At 45.1% G+C, this 23,457-nt stretch overlaps 1 protein-coding gene across 2 annotated transcripts in view; it reads right to left on the minus strand.

Moving 5' to 3' along the window:
• Positions 1 to 7,557: 7,557 nt before the first annotated feature.
• Positions 7,558 to 23,457, minus strand: part of ARID5B (AT-rich interaction domain 5B) — a 117,359-nt gene continuing 101,459 nt past the window's right edge. For both annotated transcript variants that reach the window (XM_041474023.1, XM_041474021.1), the window contains 2 exons: positions 17,346 to 17,544; positions 7,558 to 13,439 (listed from right to left, as the gene is read on the minus strand). In XM_041474023.1, the coding sequence (XP_041329957.1) occupies positions 11,289 to 13,439; positions 17,346 to 17,544 (2,350 nt within the window). In that variant the 3' untranslated portion in view covers positions 7,558 to 11,288. The remainder of the gene's footprint in view (positions 13,440 to 17,345; positions 17,545 to 23,457) is intronic.

Below are 23,457 nucleotides of genomic sequence, written 5' to 3' on the forward strand. Positions count from 1 at the left end.
ATATAGTTACCCGATGTAGAGTACAGCTTGGTTTATTCAATTTCAGCTCAATATTGTTTCTGTCCATATCTTCTGATGCCATACAGGCCACCAGGCAAACTAGAGGGGGCTTGTCCACTGCCCATTTAGACAGGTGATTGTTGGACATCCTTTCAAGATATAGAAATTCAGGCATTTGTATTGCACAGTATCACCTTGTTGATATTCTTGCAAGTGGAAGACAAGCTCTCCACTTTGAATAGCTGGAGGTGTGCTACATCTCCCAGCTTGTCCTTTGCATGTTGGCAGCTCTGTCCAGGTCTCAGTCTTTCACTAACTGCTTTCCAAACAGTAAAAGCATGCCCATGGTAAAAAGCACTTTGCCCATAGTAAAACACTCTGAAGGGTGTAGTTAGTAGTCTTAATCCTTCTCTTTTCCACAAAGCTTTCCATGTGAATAAAACACTGTTTATCACTTGAGAAGTTCCCATTATGTCCCCAGCAGTTCACCAGGACCTCAGGTGTCAAAATCAGTCTGGTCCAGACCAGGCAGCATCTCCCCACTGCTCTCACTGCTACACCAGGCTCTGTCTCTGGCTGTGCCCGGCTCTACAGTCCAATCCTGAGTCACACTGAGGTCACCATGTGTCACAGCATACATTGCAGTTGAGATGGCCACAACACCCAGAGTATCACCATACAATTTCAGAAAGTTTCAATCCATACACAGCAACACCTTACCACTCTAGAAAACATCAGGTGTCTGCTCATACAGAGTACCATCACTTCACTTCAGAAGGCTGCAATCATGGGCCCTTCTTGCTCTTTAGCCCAGCCTTTTATAGCCTCATTGTTGATGCACTGCACCTGTGTGCCCTCTGCTCCCTTTGGTGGTTGGTCAGCACACCTCAGCACTCCATGGCTCATTACCCTCAGTGCTGCTCACCTGCTTCTCACAGCTGTGCCCCATTGGGGATGAGGCTCAGCCCAGCCCCACGCCAATTACCACAAACTGTGTGCCTACAGGAGTCATTATATATTAACAACTCAAAGCCCAAATGCACAGAGAAGCTTCTACAAAATCACTCAGCTCTCACACTTCTGCAAGCCCCCCTAACATGGGCTATGGCAGCAGGATCATCACTGACCAAGCACCAGAACGGGATTCCAGCTGGAAGTGGTGCTCAGTTTGCAGCAACGCAGCAAAGTGGCCACCAGTCGTGTTACTCCAAAGTGATGGTGTTCAACCCTAGGGCATGGCAAGAGCAGCAGCTGGGTGGGCTCTGTTGACAGCTGCCCTACACAGTAAACCACCTCTACCCAATCCTCCTCACCTGCTTTCTGTCAAGCCTGCCAAAACCATACTGAAAGATCAGGAAAAATAGAGCCAAATTCTTAATTTCTGAGTGGTATTGCCACAAGAAAACATCACCAGCTCCTTGTGGAAAACCACTCTGTTGCAAAACTGGCAGTGGTCTTGTTAACCCCACTGCTCTCATGGCAAATGCTGAGTTCTCAGTACGTCAGGGCATGCACACATGATCTCTCTCTCCCCTTCTCTGCATATTGGTATTTTATATAAATCAGTATTTTCTAGTCCTTAACAACCATTTTTCTCCACCGGCAATTCCATCTAGCCAAAGTGGCTCAAATGGCAGGGGTGGCTGAGGGGGACCCTGGCAGGGTGGTGGCAGTGCCCCAGTAGCTGAGCCCAGCAGTGGCAGGAAAAAGCAAACACGTCGGGCATTGCCATTTTGCGACCTGATCACCTACAGATGTGCTGCTTGTGCAGGGCTGGCGTGTTTCTGTGTGTACCTGTGTATGGCAATTTGTTCATCAATTACTTACACTTAAATTTGGAAACTAAGAGCAACCAAATAATCTGATAAACAATCCCAGCCACCAGGGACAGAAGAGCAGCAGACTCAGAGGTAATTATATATTTACATTACATATTTATATAATGAAAGTTAGATAGTTTATCTATATAAATATAAATATATAAACCTACAGAGAAAAATATTTATAGAAATACTGAAATTATTTTTAAATTTTTATTTATACTTTTGTATTTATATCTACCTATATAAACATAGATTTAGCACTTCACTATATATCTTTCTAATTATATCTTTTACATGGCCCACAGGCACTATGAAATCCTGCGGGTGGCTGGAGGGGCGAGGCAGTTAGTACCCCCTTTCCAGGGAGAGCTGAAGCACAGGATCAACTCCACAGGTGCTGGGAAACCCCCAGGGGAAGAACCACTGGAGGGTGATGCAGAACAAACCCTCCATGAGGAGCCAGCCCCACTGCAGCCACCTGTACTCACTGCTGCCTTTATTTGCCATGGTCAAACCCTGGTGCCTGTCAAACAGAGAGAAAAAAAATCTCTCCCCTAAAAATTCATTATCTCACTCTTTTTGGATAAGCACTGAGAAAAACATCCATTTTATGTCCTCCAATGAAGTTTTGCAGGTGAAACATTAGCCTAGCTATTTGCAGAAAGCAGAAAGCAACCCTCTGTTTTCCATTAATTTTTGGAGGAGAGGATGGGGAGGGGAAGCAGGGATGGTGACAGGGAAAGCAGGGATGATAGCAGGGACTAGGTGGCAGTTGGGCTGGAGCCATTTCTCCTGCATCATGAGAAATCAGAAGCATCACAGATTATTTTAGTCCCTTTTTTGTAGGTCACCTTTAATAGAAATGTTAATAACGCTGTTATCTCTATATCTGAAATATTATATGGTAGCTCTGTAATTCACTGTCTTTATCAGCCTTCTTTAATGTATAATTTAATGCTTGTATAGCTATTTTGTTTGGGTATGACTCTCAGAATTACGACTAAAAAAAAAAATCTGTATGCTAGTTAACTACTTTTTATGGAAAGCATTTCTTTCATGTTATTTTAAAACCATGGAGCCGGGGGAAGTATTTTATGGACCACGGAATCTCACAGAGTAGTTAATTTCTGTCTGAGCTGGTTTCTTTGCTATTTTAAAGGATGCCATCAAGATCATTGCTATTTCTCTTGGTTGGGAGCCAACTGACTCTTCTGCAGTTGCGACACATCCTTGTGCTGTATTAAACATGGGGAAAATAGCAAACATGGGAGCTGGATGCTGCTGTGTGGAAGGCAGGAAGAAGGGTCTGCCACCCCAGGGCAGCCACCGCTTGAAATTAGGCACCAAGCATGCTGCACCTGATGGGTAAAAATTATTTCAGCCTGGGAATATGGGGCAAAAAAGATGATGATGACAACTAACGTGCCCATTGTCACTATTCCCTATCCCAGTGTCCTGCCAGCTGGGCACGGGGGCCAGGCAAGCTGGCATGGTCCCGTGAAAGGCACTTTCTTCCTGCAGGCAGCAAATGGGACTTGGCCATGTGCATGCCATGGGCTCAGTGGGGCATGTGGGCCTTCACTGTGTGTGCCTTTGCTTGGTGTAAGAACTCCAAAAGCAGTAATTGGGTGGTTAGCTGAGCCCTAGGCGAGCTCAGGCGATGCACTAAATATTCTGCCTTTTGTTTCATAATGAATTATTCTGTGTATCTAGAGCAAAGGGAGTTTTCTTTTTTGGTCTTTTCTCTGCAGTTCGTTCCTAGCCTACTTGTGGGGGTGTGTTGAAATCTTTGCTTTTTGCTTATGAGGTCAAGTACTTTAATCAGGAGCAAAAAAAATTGCATGCTTTAATCCTAAATTCTCTGAGTGGCTGCCAAATATAATTAGAAACAAATGGCTTTATTCTTCATTTGAGAGCTCCACAGACACTGGTGGGGGGCAGAGGGAAAGAGCTTGGTTCGCCTGGCTGTTTTTGGGGAGCTTGCAGACAAAACCACTGCCAAAAAACATGAGAGAGCCCTGCAGAGAACGGAGGGTTTGGGCAGAAGTGCAGGAGGCAGTGCCAGGGGAGGACGAGGCCCCTGTGTGTGCCTCCTGTGCCAGCAGCTTGGTAATTCCTCCCGTTGGCACTGGACACTGGAGGGGCTGGAGCAGGGTACCAGCCCAGGGGAGCCACATGGCCATCACCTGTTCGTGTACCCACACAAGCTGATCATGGCAAGGTCCCAGCCACCCCAATGGGACCTGAATGGGGAGTAGGCACCTGCATGCAGAGCAGTCGAGGGGTTTAGCACTCCCTGGGCTTCCCTCCCGAGACCAGCAGTGGCTGGACACCACCTGGGTGCACACGTAGTGTTTAGGTTACAGGAACTGAATTCTGCTCCAAGCAACACCAGCCAGCACCTCTCATTGCAGATATCCACTGCTCCCCTGCTTACATACACCTGGGCTGCCTGCAAATTCAACTTACCTCTATTTAGGTGTATCCGAGAACTATCCACAGAACGACAGAGGTGCAGTAGTTTCATCCTCATGGTGTGGGACGACACTGTGTCCATTGTGTATCCTTTAGTATTTGGAATGTGTGCTGGGAGTGCAACATGGCTGCCCCTCATCTTTGCCTCCTGCTCCCCATCCCAGCACGTCCACACCTTTGCCTCGTCATGGCACCTGCCTCATGGAAGGGACATTGCCCAGTGGCACTGCAGCTACCACACCTCTGTGTGGTGGCCCTGAAATAAAATGGGGCTGTTGTTCACCCCTCTGGTGTCTCCCAGCATGAGGGGGCATTTGCAGTTTGCCCAAGCCCCTGGAGGTTGTGAGACACCTATTTCAATAAACAAACAATTTTGCCATCAAAATGGCTAAAAAGCAGCTCTCACTGACTTGTGCAAGATGGGAAGTTTTGCCGCTTTGCATCACAGCCTAGCATACCCCCATGGCAGAGCAGTGCCTCACAGCAGCCCCTCATGGAATGGTAGCCCCTCACAGCATTCCCTCACAGCATGGCAGCCCCTCACAGCATGGCAGCCGCTCATGGATCACCTCACAGAATGGCAGCCCCTCACAGCAGCCCCTCACAACATGGCAGCCCCCCACAGGATCCCCTCAGGACATTGCAGTTCCTCACAGCAGGGCAGCCCCTCACAGCGGCCCCTCAAAACACGATAGCCCCTCACAGCATGGCAGCCACTCACAGCATGGCAGCTGCTCATGGATCACCTCACAGAATGGCCTCCCCTCACAGCAACCCCCTCACAGCATGGCAGCCCCTCACAGGATCCCCTCACGGCACGGCAGCTCCTCACAGGATGGCATCTCACTGCCCGGCCTCCCATGCCCTGGGGCACGGCTGTGCAGAGGAGGGGATAGGGGTGCCTTTTTTTCCCCTTTCCTGACTAAATTGCAGACCAAACTGAGCAACACTTGCAAGTTAGTGGGCGCGGCGTCCTCAGCCCCTTCATTTCCCAGGAGAGCAGCCCCCACACCCAAGGCAATTCCTTAAAAGCTTTGATGCTCACCACCAAAACCAAGCAGCTGTTGAGCCGCTCTGTCCCCAGGAGCAGCACCAGGAGGAGGAGGAGGAGGAGGAGGGAGCCACCAGGATCTTTGTGCCCATGTGCAGCACCCAAGGACAGGGCACACGTGCTGGCCCCGCAGGCACCCCTCACCCTTGTGAGCACGGGAGGTCTTCACAGCTGCCACAACTTGCGGGTCTCCTGAATGTGGCACTTTTACCCAAATCACTGCTCTTTCAGCAGCCACGAAAGTCTCCATGAATTTGTTTAACCCACTTTTGGGCATATTCGTCCCCAGTCTGCTGGCTGTCGTGGAAGGTCCTGTCCCTACAGCCCCAATTTACCAGGACAGGGCACCTCTGGCCGCAGGCTTGGCCTGTGACCTGGGGGGCTCGTTCCAAAGGTGAGCACTAGATGGAGCATCTGACATCGCGAATACTCTTTTTTAATCCCGTAAAGGACAAATTGAAAAGCTACATGAAGGCACAGGTTAAGCTGTATCCCTGCCTGCTCGCTGGACACGCAGCGCCTGCACAGAGGGCAGCAGGGGATGCCGCCTGGCCACAGCCACAGCTTTCTCCTGCAGGAATGCGAACCCTTAGCAGCCACGGCTCCAGGCAGACTAGGGATGCTTTGGGGGCCATTCCTTTTGCTTTCCTCAAGACCTTACAATCCTCCCATGTTTCTATTCCATGCGATACATACCCATAACACTTCAGTTGTGAGTGTGCCCAAATTTGGGAAGGCAAACATACAGGCTCTATTTTTTTTGCTTTGGGAAGAGAAAAAGGTGTGTGATATTCCTGGAAAGCCTGTGGGTGAGCGCTGAATTTCCAAGAGCAATTAGAGTGAGGATTAGCAGTGATGTCTATGTGTGATCAGCTCCTCCCAGCAGCGGAAACTTTGCATAAAATGTTCCTGAAATGTTCTGGAGCAGAGACACTGCTGGTGAAGAACAGACCGAGGAAGGGCCCAATTCCCAACAGGTTGGCATCACCATGTGATTATCATTGGCCCCAAAAGGCTGCCAGGCAATGCAGCTGCTGCTGAGCCAATTTCCCTGTGACCCATCCAGGGCAGGGGAATCCTGCCCCAGGACCCCCACTAGCTTTCAGCTCTCTATGTCCTCGCTTCCTTACCTGCTGGAGTGCAAGGCTTGCAAAAGTTCTGTGAGGTCCTCAAGGGGCGTGTGCCATGGTCCAGGAATCAGAAACCAGGTTCAATGACATTCTTTTTTCTGAAAGGAGCCCAGCTGGACTTGAATATCCTGATGGGCCCCTTCCAACTCCATATATTCCATGATTCTATGATTCAATAGCACTGCATCCTTTACACATGCCCAGTGGCTGGCTGGCTCTCCTCCTCAAGCTGGTATTTCCCAGCACACAGAGGAAGAAATGGTTGTTTTTGAGACTGCAGCCTGCATTTGGAAGCCTCATCTGACAGTGCTGTGAAACTGGTCTGTGCTGGCCGGGCCACGGATGGGGGAGGGAAACCTCCCTGCTGCATATCTGCCCCAGAACCATGGAGCTAAGCAATGACGTGGAATTAGCAGGGGGCTACTGGGCATTCCTGTCCTGCTGCCGAGCTGTGCTGGACAAGGGCACTACCGAGGCCTGACCTACACACACCCAAATGATTTTCCCACCTATGGAGACCAGGAGCGTAACAGCTTTTGCAGTGCTTATGGGCTCTCAAAGGGGCCCTAGGTTTATAGGGGCTTTTCAGACCCACCAAGGAACACAGTAAAAAATTAAGTTTGCTTGGTGGTTGTTCAGCATCATCAGCAAAATTAGTAGTTAGCATCTGACTCCAAGACTCCAGAACCGTACCCATGTTTGAGCTGGGAAGAAGAGGGGGCAATTTTCAGATCCCAGCTCAAGCCTGTAGTACTGGTAGAAAAAAGTCCTACTCTGAGATGCAAATGAAGCAAATTTGGTACTGGAGCCACTGTCTGAGCATGGAAGTTATCCTCCCCAAAGCTATTCCTATAGTCAGCATGATCATAGCCACACTTTAAAGCAAGTACACTGCAAAAATAGTGGGACACTGAAGATCTTGTCTCTCCCTCCTTGAGGAAATTGCAAACTTCCATTTCTTTAATCTAATCATTTGCAGGAGAAAAGCCAATATAAGGGCTGAAAGGTCGGATGGGATAATATGTAATCCAATGTGATAAGGGCTGTTTACAGAATTATTAATCAAACACAAAAGGGAACAGATAGTAACATTTTTTATTAAATATTACAGTGGATCAAAAAGTACAAAATATCTTTTGCCTGCTATGTGATTGGGAAACTATTGGCACATAATACAGTATCAAAAGCATTAATAAGTACAATTTGGAAAACATACAAAAATTGAGTGTTTATAGTTGGCTCAGCTTTATTTCTGGTAGTGTTTAAACTAATGCAAAGGTTACTCAATAACCTTTTAAATGGGAAACTATATAATATTACTGGGCCATTTTTATATATACAAATCATCACCTTACAGAGCATATAGGCTACATAACTTGAATCACCAAAAGTATACAATATTTACAACAAAAGAAAGTTAAAAAAGTATAAACAGCTAGTAGATTATGCTGCCATTATTAGAACATATTTAAAACTGCGGGGCTGGGGGGAGAGGGGAGGAAGAGGAAGAGAACGAGCGAAATATCAACCACATGTACAGCAAACAGCACTCATGGCAGCACTGCCAATGCCACCCGCCTCACACCAGTGCAGGAAGTCCCACTGCTCATCAAAATCAGCACGATGGCCAAACTGGCCCAGATGTGACCTCACTGATCACCACAAAGGCAGCGAGCAGGCGGCGGGCGCGAGGGACCCCCGTGCTGGTCTCTGGAGGCGGCAGCCCCACGTCTCCCCAAACGGGGCAGAGCTGCTGGCAGAGGCAGCACAGCACTTGTGCCCTGCTTGAGCTCCAGCTGCTGCCAAGCCAACTTCTCTGCTGCTAGGACAAACTACTTCCCAGGCTTGAACCCGCTGGGCAAGCTCTTCACACCAGGCCAGCTCACAGCCACAAAGACCTGCCACAAACTGATGCCCTGCTCCCACCCTGCCTGGCCAGGGGCACAATCACACTGGGAATCAGGCCCTACTTCCCATGTGCTTCACAAAGCCTGGCTCAGTGTGGCCAGAAGCTACACATGAGCCGTTTGCTGCTGGGCCTCTTCCTTTGGATCTCACAACCTTTAGCATCCCTAATGCATCCTGGACATAGAGCGTTTGAATTGCAACATTTCTTGGAACTGGCTCCTAGTAAATAGATTTATGACTCTATTGCCAATTAGATTCTGCAGTTTCCTTTACAAACCTACCAATAACAATAGTCTGATTGCACAAAGAAAGGCTTGTGCAATTTCATTCAATAATAAGGCCCCTTGAACTCAAACAATGCAAACAAAGCCCCATTTAAGACACTGAGGGAAAAAAAAAGACTTTTCAGCCAATGAAGAATTCAATAGTCTGTTGAAAGATTTCCAAGATTTCTGTGAAGAGTTCTTAAACAAATAATGCATCGCTTCTTTTGGGGGTTTACGCCACCATTTCTCTCCCTTAGCCCTGACGTTTTGCCCAGTATGAGCTTCCCCAGCCAGCAGTGGCCAGTCTCCTCAAAGGACAAGCGAGGAGCCTTCTTCCCCACTCCCTGTCCCCCAGCCCTGTGCTGCCTCAGCATGGCTCCAAAAAGCCTACCAGCAAACTCCAACAGGACGTAACCAAAAGGGACGTTGGACACTGCGTAAACAAATGCACAACTCCAGAACACACAACTTAACCAAAACAAGGAGAAGCATTTGCTTTGCCAAACACACAACAAGCTTCTGTTTGCGTTTGCTGTAGGTTTTTATATTCTCTACCCCCTTTTCCCCTGCCCTCCTCCCCCCCATCCCCAAACCCCTGACTCTTAGGTGATTCAGATCTAGTGCAACTTTACTAGAGATGTCCTCCACACTGCGACCTCTGCCTGGATGAGCCTGCGGTTCTGTTTCCTGTATGACTTGTGGAGCAGCAGGATACCCTGCACTGGCACATCAATGTTCCAAGTTCTACTAGTCTGTTTATCAATCAATTAAATATAGTTTTACCACAGGAATATAAAGTATTTAATTGAAGAAGCTGGATTTGTAACAGTAGACGAGTATATTATTCTGGTTTCCACCTTTGGATATTAAGTATGATACATTATATATTGTATTTGGCTTCATATCACGGGAAAATTTAATGACATGCCTAGCATGCAAAGTGTTTCTTAGTAGTTTGTTTTATCTTTTCATATCAAGTACACTGTCTTTGAACAGTAACTGAGATGGTTTGAACCACAACCAATTTTCACACTGTATAAAGCCTCCAAGTGACACTTTGCTTTATCAATGTCTGTGCTCAGCTACGTAGTGGTGATGTCCTGCAAAGTGAGTATACATCCACAGGGAAGCTCTTTCATCAGGAAAATCCAGCCTCTCCATGCCTGGGCTTTCCCCCTGCAAAAGGATGTGCAGGGAGAGGCCAAGATCCCCGTGGGAGCGTGGAAGGACCATCCCGACCACTGCACAGAACCCCCTTACCCACTGTGAGGCACAGAAACAACCTGTAGGCCTCCGATTCAGATCCACACTGGCTCCTCTCACAACTTCTGAAATTCTCAACATTCTCGCAAACCACAGATCTGTTTTCTGCACTCCTTTGTCATTCAGCAGCTTGAGCCAGGGAGATTTTGTTTTCTAGACCGTTTCTCTGGTAGGCAGGAGGGTTTCACAGCCTAGGTAAGATTAAGTACAACGCTCGACAAATTCACAGACCACGATACAGGAAAGCAAAGCTCGGTGGGAGGGGAGAAGCAGCGTAGGAGCCATTGAAACAACAGGAGGAGGGTGAGAGGTGCTCAGCACCTCACAGGGTGGGCCGTGGGGAAAGGAACCTTGTTCGCATCCTTGCACCATAACATCACCTACAGTATGTTTATAACCATTAAGATTAATCTGAACCAGTTGCTTCAGTTTGTAAACAGTAAACGTTACGACAAAAACAAAACAAAAACGCTGCTCAAAAGTACAAAGAAACTGGAAAAATTACAAATACATAATAAAAAAAAAATTAGGACAGCCACAGCCTTTAAAAAAGTTGCAGATAAAAGATACTGTTTAATTTAAAAAAAAAAGAACCCAAAACAAAAAAACAAACATAAAGAGCACAGAATATACTGGACAAACGAAACTATATAAATTATTGTGACCAAATGTGACACTGGTAGTTTATGAAGTGGATATGTACAGTCAAATTAAACAGTGTTTACCATTCTGTTCTAATAGTGTTAAAATGAAAAAAATCTATTGCCGTTTTACTATACATTGCATTGATTGAATCTTTAAAAGTCAGGAAAAGTTACCCAAAAAAGCACATCCACTGATTGTACAGATTCTCGGCCCACTTCTCCTTTCCAGGTTCATCTGAAGTCTTTGACTCATTTGCAACAATGCACAGCCTCCGGTCCTCGGCTCAGTGAAAGGCAAACACAGCCCTCACTGGGGCTTCAGTGAGCTCAGGACTGGGCCTGCGTTTCCACGGCTCCCTTTGAACATCTGCTCTTACCATGTTCAAGTCCTTTCAGAAAACACATACGCAAAATCCAAAAAAATTCTTTTTTTTCTATGTTTTTGTTTCTCTCTCTTTTGTGTGTGGTTTGCTTTTTTTTTTTTTTGTTTTGTTGGCTTTTTTTTTTTGCAGGAGCAGGGATAAGGGGTGAAGGGGCTGATGTGGGAGCCAGATTTAAAGAAGCAGTCCTGTCTCCATCAAACTCCAAGACGCTCCTCTAGGCGGGATACAACTGCATCCTGGTTGACAAAAATACAGATTGCTAAATCTGCTGCAAGACATTGTCACAGGGGGAGGAATGTTGCTAACTGAACTTTCTCCTCAGACCTTTCTTTGTGAGTGAGGGGTTTACAGTTTTGTGCTGGGATGTACAGAGGATAGCTGGGAAGGTGGGAATGCAGCTTGAGGGTTTATAGCAGCTAAAGGATAAATGCTGTTATGCAAAAGGTCACCGTAGGAACTTCCTACAGGTGTTGCTGCAGCTAAGTGTCTGTACAGTTGCTGGGAGTTTGCAGGGGACGTGAGGAATTGTCTCTGCACCATGAAGGAGTGAAGAGCCAAAGGCTGCATTAGTGGGGATAGCACGGTTTGATTTTTCAAGTACTGCAGGGGATGAGAATACCCGGGTGGGAGGCGATTGTTCAGCCCCGTGCACAGGCTTCCCGGATACAAGCCTGGGAAGATGGGGGCTGACAGGGGAAATTTGTGGCTTTCCAGCATGCTGCCAGAATGGAGGCCATGCACTGACTTGCTACCTTCCCCCTCTTGGTCGGGAACCTTGTCTTTCGCCGGGGTCTCCTTTGGTAAGTGAATAGGAGAGACAGCTCGGATTTTTTTTTCAGAAATAACTTTGTCCAAATCCTCCAGGCTCCGTTTCAGAGGCCGGGCAGCCCCCACATTTTGAGGGCTCGTTCTGCGGCTGATGATAGGATGCACCATCCCCTCCATCTTCCTCAGATTCTCCAGCCTCTGGGCCTGCTGCTTCCCAGACCTGTGGAGCAACTCGCTGTGTTTTTTTGGGGCTGTCAATGCCATAGGGGACACACGGCAAGCTTTGGGGTTACAGTCTAGGCTCACCGCCTGGCTGCCTCCAGCCTGGAACGGGGAGATCCCTTTGCATTCTTGCTGGGCTGTGGATGAGTGAGGGAGACTGGAGCCTGGAACCTTTGCAGTCTGTTTGTGTATGCTCTTTGGAAGACTCAAATCTGTTGGCTGATCATCTGAAGAAGCCTCCACTGTTGCCTTTTTTTCTTGCTGATGTAAAGAGGGCCGATAATTTAAATTTAGTTTTTCTTGGTGTTTGTGTTGAGTAAAAGTAGAAATATTTTCAGACTCTCTGAACATGTCCCGGGGGAGGTACTTTGATGTCTGTTCATTATTAAGGTGGTGTTCTGTGTGCCTATAAAGGCTGTGCAGATGAGGTGATGAATAGAAATCTGCCAAGAAAGTGGGCACATGGGAGTGCTGCAGTGCCCTTTTCTCACTCATTTTATCTTTGCAGTCCTGGATATCCAACTTCGGTAGGTATGATTCGGCAAGAGAACTGAGGTGATGTTTTGAAAAATCACAGCGCTGAGGATCTGGTTTACTTAGCATGTCATGTTTAAAAACATTATTAATTGACTTCCTTTCTTCCTTGGTTTTGAAACTCTGTACATGTTGTATGACTGAGGGCCTATTAATTGCTACAGGATCAGAATTAGGGGCGTGGGGACCTTGCGATATGCCTGAGGACAGTTCATCTCTGCTGCTGAGCTTCTTTTTGCTGATCAAAGGTGGAGGAGAACCATAAGGATAGTTACACGAGAGCGTGGCCCCGCTGACCTGTGACAGCAGCTTCTTCTTTGCCAGGGGTGACATGATGCCTGGATTACCTTTTGAGTACAGCAGTGGTGTGTAACTGAAAGTGGAGTCATCATTCATGGACCCGGGCAGCTCCTTTTCCTTAAACATGTCGAAGTTCTGCACCACCAGAACTTTGGGTGTTTGCTTTAGTGCATTGTGGATATCTTCGTTTCCCAGCTGATCCACTTTCACCGTGCAGTTTGCGATGTAATCGGCCATCCCTGGCAGTTTCTCATCTTCCATGTCGCTCTGAGTGGGCAGATGGACTGGGAAAGCTGTGAAGGGCATTTCTGGAGGTTCACTTTCCAGGCTGTCAGTAAAAGCTTTGTGTAGTCTTTGTTCAGGCTTTGTATCTTCCAGGGCATCTGCTGAAGGGTGTAATCGTTTTGTGACAGTGGCATCCAGCACAGTGTCTTCTTCTGCAGGCACAGAAACACTCGAGAAAGAGGACGAATGCTGAACATCCTCCTTGGCTTTCTCACTGTTGGTGCTGTTTTCTGTCATGTCTGTCTTCTCCAGAGGCAGTGTCCGAGCTGTCTCTGGTAAAAGAGGTGGAGGACCTTGCACGGGTTGTTTCATCTCTCCCACTGTGGGATGTTCAGGGAAGTTCTTCTGGTCTGCTGATTCTTGATCCTTCTCTTGTTCTGATGAAACCTAATGAAATGATTCAACAGACAATAGTAAGAATGCAGTATGTTCTGGCAGCCTGTTTGTAAGGTTATGCACAGTACGCTGCTGGCTACTTTTAGAGAAGGACTTGCCAACCACCTTGCTGGCATGTGAAGGCTCTAACATCAGGTACTGGACTCAATCAAAGAGAAGTATCTCCAGGAAATGTTAAAAAATACACCATCCCTGTGAGAGTCACAATAAAGCATTTCCAAACAGCAGATGGTTGTAACCTGATGAGAGGCACTGGTGGCTCGATCAGATAGCTAAATGCTGAGGTTATATACTCTTTTAAAATTAATTAGGCAAATGCAGAAGAGCAGATTTCGTGACACAAACAATAAAGCTACAGAAATTTCTCCTACCAGCCAACTTCACCCAAGAAAACCACACTATTCCTACTCTTTTCCCTCCCTAAAGTCTCTCCAGCATAGCTATCTTAAAATTCAGTGATCACACAGGAGATCATTCACACCCAGTTCTGCATTAAAGTGTGAAAATGATAGAAATGGCATACTAGAAATCCCTATTGTAGGCAGCAAATCACTGCCACAGCTTAACTAGGACACACATTTTTTTATTAACGGATTAAAATGAAGTTGTCAACATTCAGTAAGTGTGTGTGTGCCTGCTATTACCAACATGGCTTTTATACGTTCTCGTCAATGGGACCGTGGCTCGTTCTGCTCCCCCATTAATACAGCGTGTGTGCACAATTCACACTATTCATCCCATTATGTAGCCGGCTGAACTGTGACCCACAGAGGTCACCAGAGCATCCCATCTGCGATCCAGCTGACTGACAGCCCTTTTCAAAACTGCTGTCACTCTCCTCTGACATGTCATGGTAGAAGACAGTCATAAAACAGCAGCATTGTGAGATTCCTTTATTATTATTGTTTTCTTTCTTCCTTCATGGTAAAGATAAGATGCACCGAGAAAGTTATCATCTAAATGCTGCTTTATGGTCTGTCGCAGGAGCAGGGAATTGGAGACAGTCCTAACGAATCTAACTCTCTCAGAGATTTATTTCTTCACAGCTGCTTTTAAATATTCCTGTCTGTTTGGTTGGCCTATTAGTTACAGTGTCTGTTAGTCATCCTAACTTCTTCTTTTTAAACTTGTAGCTGACTTTGCAGCCAAATACCATCATTAGGTCCTTTACAAAGTACCATCGCTAGTCTCTTGAGCTTATAAAATTACAGGCAAATACCAGACAGATGAGCAAAGCAAGGAGGAGAAAAAAAAGAGAATCATACTTAATAACTGTACATTCTGCTCTTTGTTTCTGTTAAGCAATACTTTGATTGAAGTTTCAGCTATTGTGAGGAAATGTGCAGTCTAAGGCTAATAGCATTTTGTCTGGTGTCTTGTTACACTGACAATGTCATTGTGATGGCAGGAAAACAGTGAAGAGCACAAAGGCAAATGCAATCCTAATAAATTAAAGTTATATTCTCTCCCTGCATACTTCTAATGGTGCATGAGTTGAACATGCAATTGAGACGATCACACATTTGTAACTGGATTATGCTTTTCCAGCACACAGTTTCCAGGCCACATGCAGAAATTGCTTAAGAGGTGGCTTGGTTGGGGACATGCCTACACATTTATGTGGTGGCTACAGGGCTCTCCCTCAGAGCAATACCCCATCACTGCTGTGCCTGGATGAGGGCCCAGGAATGGGGCTCCACTGCCAGGGCATGGCTGCAGTGCAAGAGACAAGCAACCTTCTGCCTGGCTCCAGCACATCTGGATTTTGCTCCACCCGAAGGAGCTGAACGTCTCCAGCCTGCTATCCCTGTTAAGAGCCACATCCTGGGCATGGAGCCCTCCATATGGCAAAGCACAGATGAGTTCTGGAGCCCTACACCCACCCAGGGGTGAAACACCCACCCTGCAGCCCCTTCACTGCTTGGGCTTTGTGTGATCACTGACCTGTATGGTGACTGACATGGAGGTCAAAGGTCCTTAATAGCCTGCCCTGATCAAACAGGGGCAGGACATGTCTTCCACCCCAGTCAGGGAGGAGACATTAATTCTGCTATAAAAGGTTCCATTTTACAACAGGGAACTGCCATAATTATACATTTTTATTGTCTCGTCTAGGCTCCCTACATTTCCGATAAGCGTAGCTTAGGAACTCTTCCTGCAATCCACACAAAAATAACTTCAGTTTAAACAGCAGGAAGTTTGAGATAGGGAACAACAAAAGCAAGGAAATTCAAAGTGAAGGCTGTTGCTCTGTTGCTGACTTGTTATGCTGGGCCTAGCAGCAGTGGTACTGATAGTGTGTAATATGTCTTCCTGATCCAAGACCCTCAATAAATAATCGGGGATGAAGGAATGACAAGAGAAGGGAGCAAAAGATTTCACTTCACTTCTTCTTGCTTTGGGCAACTTGTCTTGCAACCTTCCAGTGACTGAAGCATGTTTGTGCACACTCTCCTCTTGAGATTTTTTTTTTTTTTTTTTAATTTTATCCAAACAGGTACTTTAAAATTACAGTGTAAGAAAAAAGTCTTTCTGGGGATTGCTCCTAAATTAGATATCAATGGTTACTTAAAACACAAATTCTTCTTTGGATGGGAGATTAAATTGTCCTTGTAAGCACAACTTAAAGAGGTAGTGGGACATGAAACCCCAGATTTTCTTTTCTCAAAACTGGGTACATGAAGTTTCAGAGGCATCTGTGTTTACAGGACCTGCATTGTTTTTTTTAAAACAATGAAGAGGAGGACTGTTGATAGCTGACTCAATACAATTTCCAAACAAGTTTAGAAACAGGACTTCTGTACCTGCCAGACGCAATGAAGTCAAAGGAGCAGCCATAGTCTGCCGGGCATGTCATGTGTTTCGACATTCTTGAAATACTTACTTTCACTGCAACACCTTGAAGGCTGCTGTGATCTGGCAGACCGAGACAGGAAAAGCAACATGTTTTGCAGGGGTTGTGTGTTTGCAGGAGCTCCACCACCTCCTTCACATGGGGTGCAAGCGGGGCCCAGGAGAGAGTGGGCAGATGTGCAAAGGAAGGTGCTTAAGTAACACTGGAGCAAAACCCCCATTGATCTTGCATCACTTAACAACACTTGAAATTTACTCTTATTTGCAGACAAATATGAGTTCTACCATCAGTCTTGCGCTGCTCTGTGAACACAAACTCTCTTCTACAGGGCTGTCCTATCCCTGCAAGTAATGTGGCTGTATGTGGAAACTGGGGCCTGCCCATCTGAAGCAGTGACATGACAGGAACCTGTTATGTCTGAACAGGAACCTCAGCTGAAAGCCATCTACTGCTCGGAAGAGGGAAGTTGATCTCAGGGCTTGGAAGGTGGTTCCCTCAAAATGTGACCTTTCAGTTCAAAAAGAAACTTAGTATAATACAATAAAAATCCTTGGGAGCAATGTGTTTTCGCACAGTCATGCATACATCTGTGAGCACAGAAGGGCTGATCCAGAGGTTACCATTATAAAAATCAGCTGTGTCCAACAGTTACCACAGTATTATCAACAATATTAGAGGTTCCCGCACCCTATACTTAGATTAGGAAATAACTGTGGTAGTTGTGTGGTTTCCCTTTGGCAGCTGCTGATCTGTTAATGGTGACCACTGTATAATACAATGAGCAGAACTGGTACTAGTCAGATCCAGAGCTTGGTCTTCTGCCATCCCCACTGTGCAATACGGAGCAAATCGGCTGCCATTCGCAGCCCAGCAAAATCCCAACTCAGACAGTATCACAACAGCTGAATTTCCATTGCTGAGCAAACTAAAAGGCCAACTGGTTGGAATTCTCCAGTTTAAATTATATATTTTATCACTGGATTTCATGTGATTAAAGCTGTGCATTTTTAATTGAAACACTGAAAAGCAGGGAAGCAACAGACCTCAGATGCATCTTGGGGTTTCTGTGAATTATCTTTTTCCTTCTTGCTCTTTTGGTTTTCATTTTTGATGCGTTTTGTTGCAGACACTTTTGTTTTTGCTTCACTCTCCTGGGAACTGTTATCCTGTTTTCGAGGTTTCACTGGAGGCAGTGGCTTATCTTCCTCTCCTTTAATAAATCTTTCATATGGCAGGATTAATCTAGGGGATTAAGGAACAAATAATTGATCAGGTTTTGCTGTTCTAGCAAAGAAAAAAAAGTATCTACTGTGAGCAGTTTACTTAATAAATCCATTTTCTTCTGTGCCATAAAAGCAACAGTTTAAACTCTACATCTATAAATCCAAGTATAAGAAATCAATTTATTTGGCAAGATTATAACGTGGAATAAATTCAGTGGAGCTGGAGTTCGTGTGGATTAGTTGTCAGTAACTTCACAGTGGTTTGTGTGGCTACACCAATTTGCACCAGATGAGAATATCAGCCATTATGTTTTAGACTGATTAAAAAAAACCAAAAACCCACCATTTATTTTTATTTTCCCTCCCCGACTTTAACAGTATGCAGCAAGCCCCAGGAAAACACCTACAAAGCCATAGCCAACTTGGTAACAGCTACACAATTTCCAGGCTGCTGGTTCCCTTGACTGCAAGGGCGAGTGCCAGGAACGTGGCGGGGGCCAGGAGAGCTGGGCTGCAGAAACCCTGCGAGGTGGGCACAGCACCCGCCCGGCCGTCACCAGCTCCAGCCCAGCCTCATCCGTGCAAGGCACCCCGCAGTGACAGTCACCAGAGCCTTTCTTAAGGAAGAAGGGGAGAAGAGAAGAGTTAAATATGAAGGAATTCTTCACTGGGGAGCTGTCTGCCACAAAGTGCACAAAATTGCTTTAAAAACACAAGGAAGAAACACAAACAAAAAATATCCTCCCCTGAAAGCATCAAACACACTGAGTTTTAATCTCTCTGTTTTCCCTTTGCAATTCTTGATCTGAAAGGAAAAATAACTGATATAATTAAAAGGGATGGATTGCATTACAATCTCAGTTTCAACTTCAGTGATTAAAGTTTTTATAATGCATTTTAGTATGATTAATGACTCACTGTGGGATTAATATAAGACTCAGACTTTAAAAATATGAACATTAATACAGCAAACATAATCTGTTAAAAAAAAAGACAAGTTGACTCTGTGAAGAAAATGTACTTTGCTTATAAACAACATAGATCTACTCAAATACCAGGAATCCTTAATTATCTTTAATCTAAGACTCCAAGGCAGAAACCTCTTTGGTTTAGATATTCGTTTGTTATCCCAGAATCAGTTTCTAAGCATGCAATTTTGATTTACATACTTAGATGTTCAAACACAGTTTGGGCTTAAGAGAGCAGAATTAGATTGCTCGTGATCATAATATTTTACATTTTAATAAAATACAACATAAATTATGTTAAAATATAAACCTAATTTATGCTATATTAGAAACAAAATTCATTAACTGAGCATGCTCTGACATGGTATGTGCAAAGAGGCGTGAATAATACTTTCTAGCTCTGAATTTGGCAGGGCTCCAGTAATGAAGCTAAGCAGAGCCCACAGGGAATATTCATCTTCAGATCCCATTACAAACTGAGTTTAAACATGTTACAGCTGCTAAAACTGGAAACTGCTCCCTCTATGCAAACTTAGCAAAATAATACGTAGTTGCCAAATACCTGCTTCCCACTGTAATATTACAGGTAATGTTTATATAAAAAAAAGCATAACTAAGCAGAAGAAGAAAAAAAATAATCCTGTTCATACTTGAGGCTGCTACATTTCATTTGCAAAGCACAAATATTGGTGAAAACACCAAATTCCTCCCTGCGCCGCACAAAGCACTTTGGACTTCACTTACAGGCAAGGTTGGGTTTCACACAGGGCAGTGCCGAGGCTGCTCTGCCATGTGTTAAGTATTTAAAGTCGCTTTTAATAAAAACACATTTTATTACAGTAATTGTTAGCACTGCGAGGGGAGTGTTTGACTTTGTTTTGTTTCCATGGGAACACATCGCCCATTAAAAATCTACATATTCCATCAGTAAAGGTTTCAGCCGCTGTCCGGTGCCTCATGGGGGACAGAGATGCTCCCAGCCCCAGGAACGAGCCTTTCCCTGGAAGATGCCCAGGGATTAACCCAGTGGCTGCGGCCGGGCCAGGAGCAAGGCCCGGGCCAACATGATTAATCAGTGCTCGCGTGCTCTCTGCTGAGCCTTGTAGGGTAACGCGGGACCCAAACTCCTCCTCCTCCTCCTGCCTCTGCACCTCACCAGAACTCATTAGCTTGGGTGCTAATTAGTAACCGTGGCTTAAATTTCCTTTTCTGATCTTAAGGGTTCATGTGGGAGTACAAGGTTTTCATTTTAGTTATTTTTCACTGAGCTCAGCAGTTGGCAGGCCGACAGCAGTAAAAATACATTTCACATAGCCGGTCAGTGGCCTGGAGCCAGTGGCAGGAAATCTGGAATTAAATGTTTCGTGTATCGGGGAGGCGGCATGACTAAGGTAAAACTGAGTCAAAACACAAGGATGGCTTGTTCTAGGATTTTCCCCTGCTCGTTTCAAAGGAGTGCCGGCCGAGGTGGCTTTTGGGGGCGGCTGGCGAGGAGCCGGGCAGGAACGCGGGCTGCGAGACCCCAGGGAGCAGCACCGAGCCGAGCAACACCAGCAATTGCCTCTTCACGTAGAGATTTCCGTCGGTTGCAATTTTCACTGAATGTTTTTTCAGTTATCCTGTCATGGTACAACACAATTACCCACAGGATATGATCTTATCATTTGATTATTAGAAGTTTTTATAGCGCAGGAGTAATAAAGCTAATACAGCTCTCTCAACATGTAAGCAGCCGGCTCACATGCCATGAAAGCAGCCGGCTTAGCCAATTTAAGGTCAATATTGCCCAACACCGGAAGAATGCGATCTGCTGTTAGCCAAATAGTTTAGCAGAATGTGACATGTCTGAAACCAGCACGAGATATTTTTTTCTTGGTCAAATATTTGCAGTGCAGGTAAGATTTAATCAATCTTTGCGCAAGGAGAGGTAAAGACAACGTCCAAAAAACTGGATCCAGATACCTCAAATGTATCATATGTTGGAAACAACAATTATGTTTTCAGTCGCTTTGAACTGTGCCTGTACTTCCCGACAGGGGGGGAAGTATAAAAGTATTCATAAAAAAGGAAAAGAGGGGGAATATTTTGTGGTCTAAAGAATATTTACTTGTAAAGCCTGCGAGAAGACCAAATAAAAGGGTCTTTATCATGATCAAGATTCCAATATTAACATTAATAAAATGTATTATTTATAAGTCAATTAACATAAATAGAATATGTAAGCACTAGTGTATTAAAAAAATCTTTCCACAGGCAGCAGATTTTTAGCAGCATGAGGTTTTTTTTTTTTTTTCCTGGAATAATACAAGAATAACATTTTCCAGCCAAGAGCAGAAACAGTAGGGGAGTCTTTGCTATCACAGGGCTTCTTATTAAATTCAGTCACTGTGAAAAGCCAGTATTTTTCCTTTTTTTCCTTTTTCTTTTTTTTAAATAAAGACAACTTAAAATCAATACAAGTTAGATTAACAAATCAGTACTATACTAATCCTGATTTATTACAATCGGCAATATTAAGTTTAATCACGTATAAACTGCTATTAAAAAAAGATTTTCCTTTAGTAAGTCCTGAATTAAATAATGGCGCAGTGTACTGAGTTTTTAGATCTGCATCATCTGATATTATGAAAAATTCAATGTACTTCTCTGCAGCAGATGTCAGAGGTCAGCAAATCTATTACAGTAATGTAAGTAAGCTGGCTTTCTGCCAACCTTTTTTTAAAAAACACTGAAGCAGATAATTTTATATTTACAAATTCTAAAATCCTCCAGGGACTAAATCTCTTTCCCAACAAAAAGCAGAAACTTCACATTAGAGAAATGTATTTCACAGTATATCAAACATGTCTTCATCATTAGCATTTCATAAAAAGAAAAAAAAAGCCCTTAATCTTTATTAGTCAACATTTTTTTTTCCCAGCTACAGAACTAACAGTACAAGTTCTCATCTGAGCCAGTAACCACTACATGTATTGATTATGCAGAATGAATGACTTTTTTGGCCTGACTCTGCTTCGCAGGACACATGAGAGCACATCTATTTATAGGCATGATAAAAAAAATAGTTACAATAATGCAAAGGATCTGACCAGCCCAGAAAGAGGAAGGAAATTAAATGTTAAGGCTGCCAGTTTCCTCTTTAATTCTCCCTACTGTGTATGGATATGACGGGCTCTGGGCTGGGGAGGAACCATATGCCCAGGACACACAGGGTGATGGAGGGAAGAAGGCAACTCAGCACAACCCGTACAATATTTTTTTTGTATCGCTGTTTCAGTGTTTATTTTTGTTTTCTTTCTGGCAGAGTAAAATATTTCAGCATGTCTCCCATTGACATCATTGTACTTTCTCCAGGGATCCAAGCCCAACACAGAATAGGATGCATTGGAGCCTCTCAGCCACAAGAATAATCTTGGAAGGCCTTAAAATACCAAAGTCCACTCCTTGGGAGATGTTGCCCCATTCGCATGCTTGGCCAGGTTAAGGAGGCTAATTGCAAGAGAAATGGAAAATGATTTAAATTTGCTCCACCAAATGAATACAGTGACCAGTTAACCCATGGAACTCACTGCCAATGGATATCTTGGGGCCAAGGGATTAGTGAGATTATGCAAGGATTAGATGCTAATGTAAATCATGAGAACATTAAGCTGTTAGAGCTTCAAAAATGCTGAAAAGGGACAGGCAATAGATCTCTTTAGTGGTCAGAATTTGGAAAACACTTTCCTTCTGAGCCCATAAGGCCGCGGTGGCTCCAACTCCTTCCTCTGCAGGCACTACAGAGCTGGAGGGCAAGACAACCAGTTCTTTCAGGCCAAGAGGACACCCATCTGCTCCAGGATGTCCTCACAGCAGCCGGGCAGAGCTGCCTGCAGCCCCTGCAGCCAGAGGGTCTGAGTGCAGGGCTGGGACAGCCCCTGTGGTGAAAATGGCCCCTGTCAGTAACCTCAGTGAGAAACCTGATTCTTTTCCCCTAGAAAGTCAGTGGCAAAACATTCAGCTGTTTTAAGGGACCAGCAGGAATGCCTGAGCTCTGATCCCAGGAGAAGTCTTGTCTTTTTTACGCTGTTGCTTTTCAAAAGAAAAAATCTTTGAGCACTGGTCCAGTGCAGGCAAGGGAAACAACAAGGGAAACCTTCAATGACAATCAGCTGGTGGGGATAGCCAGGAGCAGGAGGCAGCTCTCCTGGGCACCAGTGACACATTCCCAACAGTGAGGGGAGAGGAATAACCCAAACTTTAAGGTCTCAGCTTGTTTTCCAAAATGGAAATATAAAATACATTCAGGAAATGAAGCAGTGTGTTCCTGAGGTCTGATTTCCCTGGACTGCATTGTACAATGCAGGGGTTATGAAAGCAAGCCTCACGTGCTTTTGTGCAGAACACAATAGCAATGGCTTTATTTGCATTTGTCTGAAGTACAAAACTGGCACGTATTATATCAGCAAAGACAAAATATGCTGGAGTTCAATTTTCTTTCCAAAGAACTTTCCTTCCTTAAAGAAATGGCTCTTTCATCCTTTCAACAACAACTTTCCTCCCAACCCACTGGGAGTGCTGGTGGGTAATGAGAATGGCTTACTGCTGAAAGGTGGGAACAGCGCCGCTCTATGAGAATTCAGAGACACTTCGTTTTAAGTAAACTGGAAATTAGTGACATTACAAACACAGCTGGTGATTTAACTGCACAGCCCAGCGAGGCGAGCTCAGGCACTCCTGATCCTAGGGCTCAGCAGGGGGACATGAACAACTCCAGTCTTCTGCCTCTGGTGCAGATTTACGGCATGGAAAAGAGTCAAAGGAATAGTGGTGGGCACAGAGCAACTTCCCCAGATCACTCTACCAAAACCACTACAAGGCTCTCTCTTGGCTGTAGTCACCATTTCTGCATCTAAAGGCAGACATGCATTTTGTTTGGTAGGTCCATGCAGTCCTTGCAATGCTTGGTCCCTAGGCTCAGAACA

The sequence above is a fragment of the Pyrgilauda ruficollis genome, unplaced genomic scaffold (assembly GCF_017590135.1).
Source record: "Pyrgilauda ruficollis isolate IOZ18807 unplaced genomic scaffold, ASM1759013v1 scaffold11, whole genome shotgun sequence".
NCBI classification, from domain to species: Eukaryota; Metazoa; Chordata; class Aves; order Passeriformes; family Passeridae; genus Pyrgilauda; species Pyrgilauda ruficollis.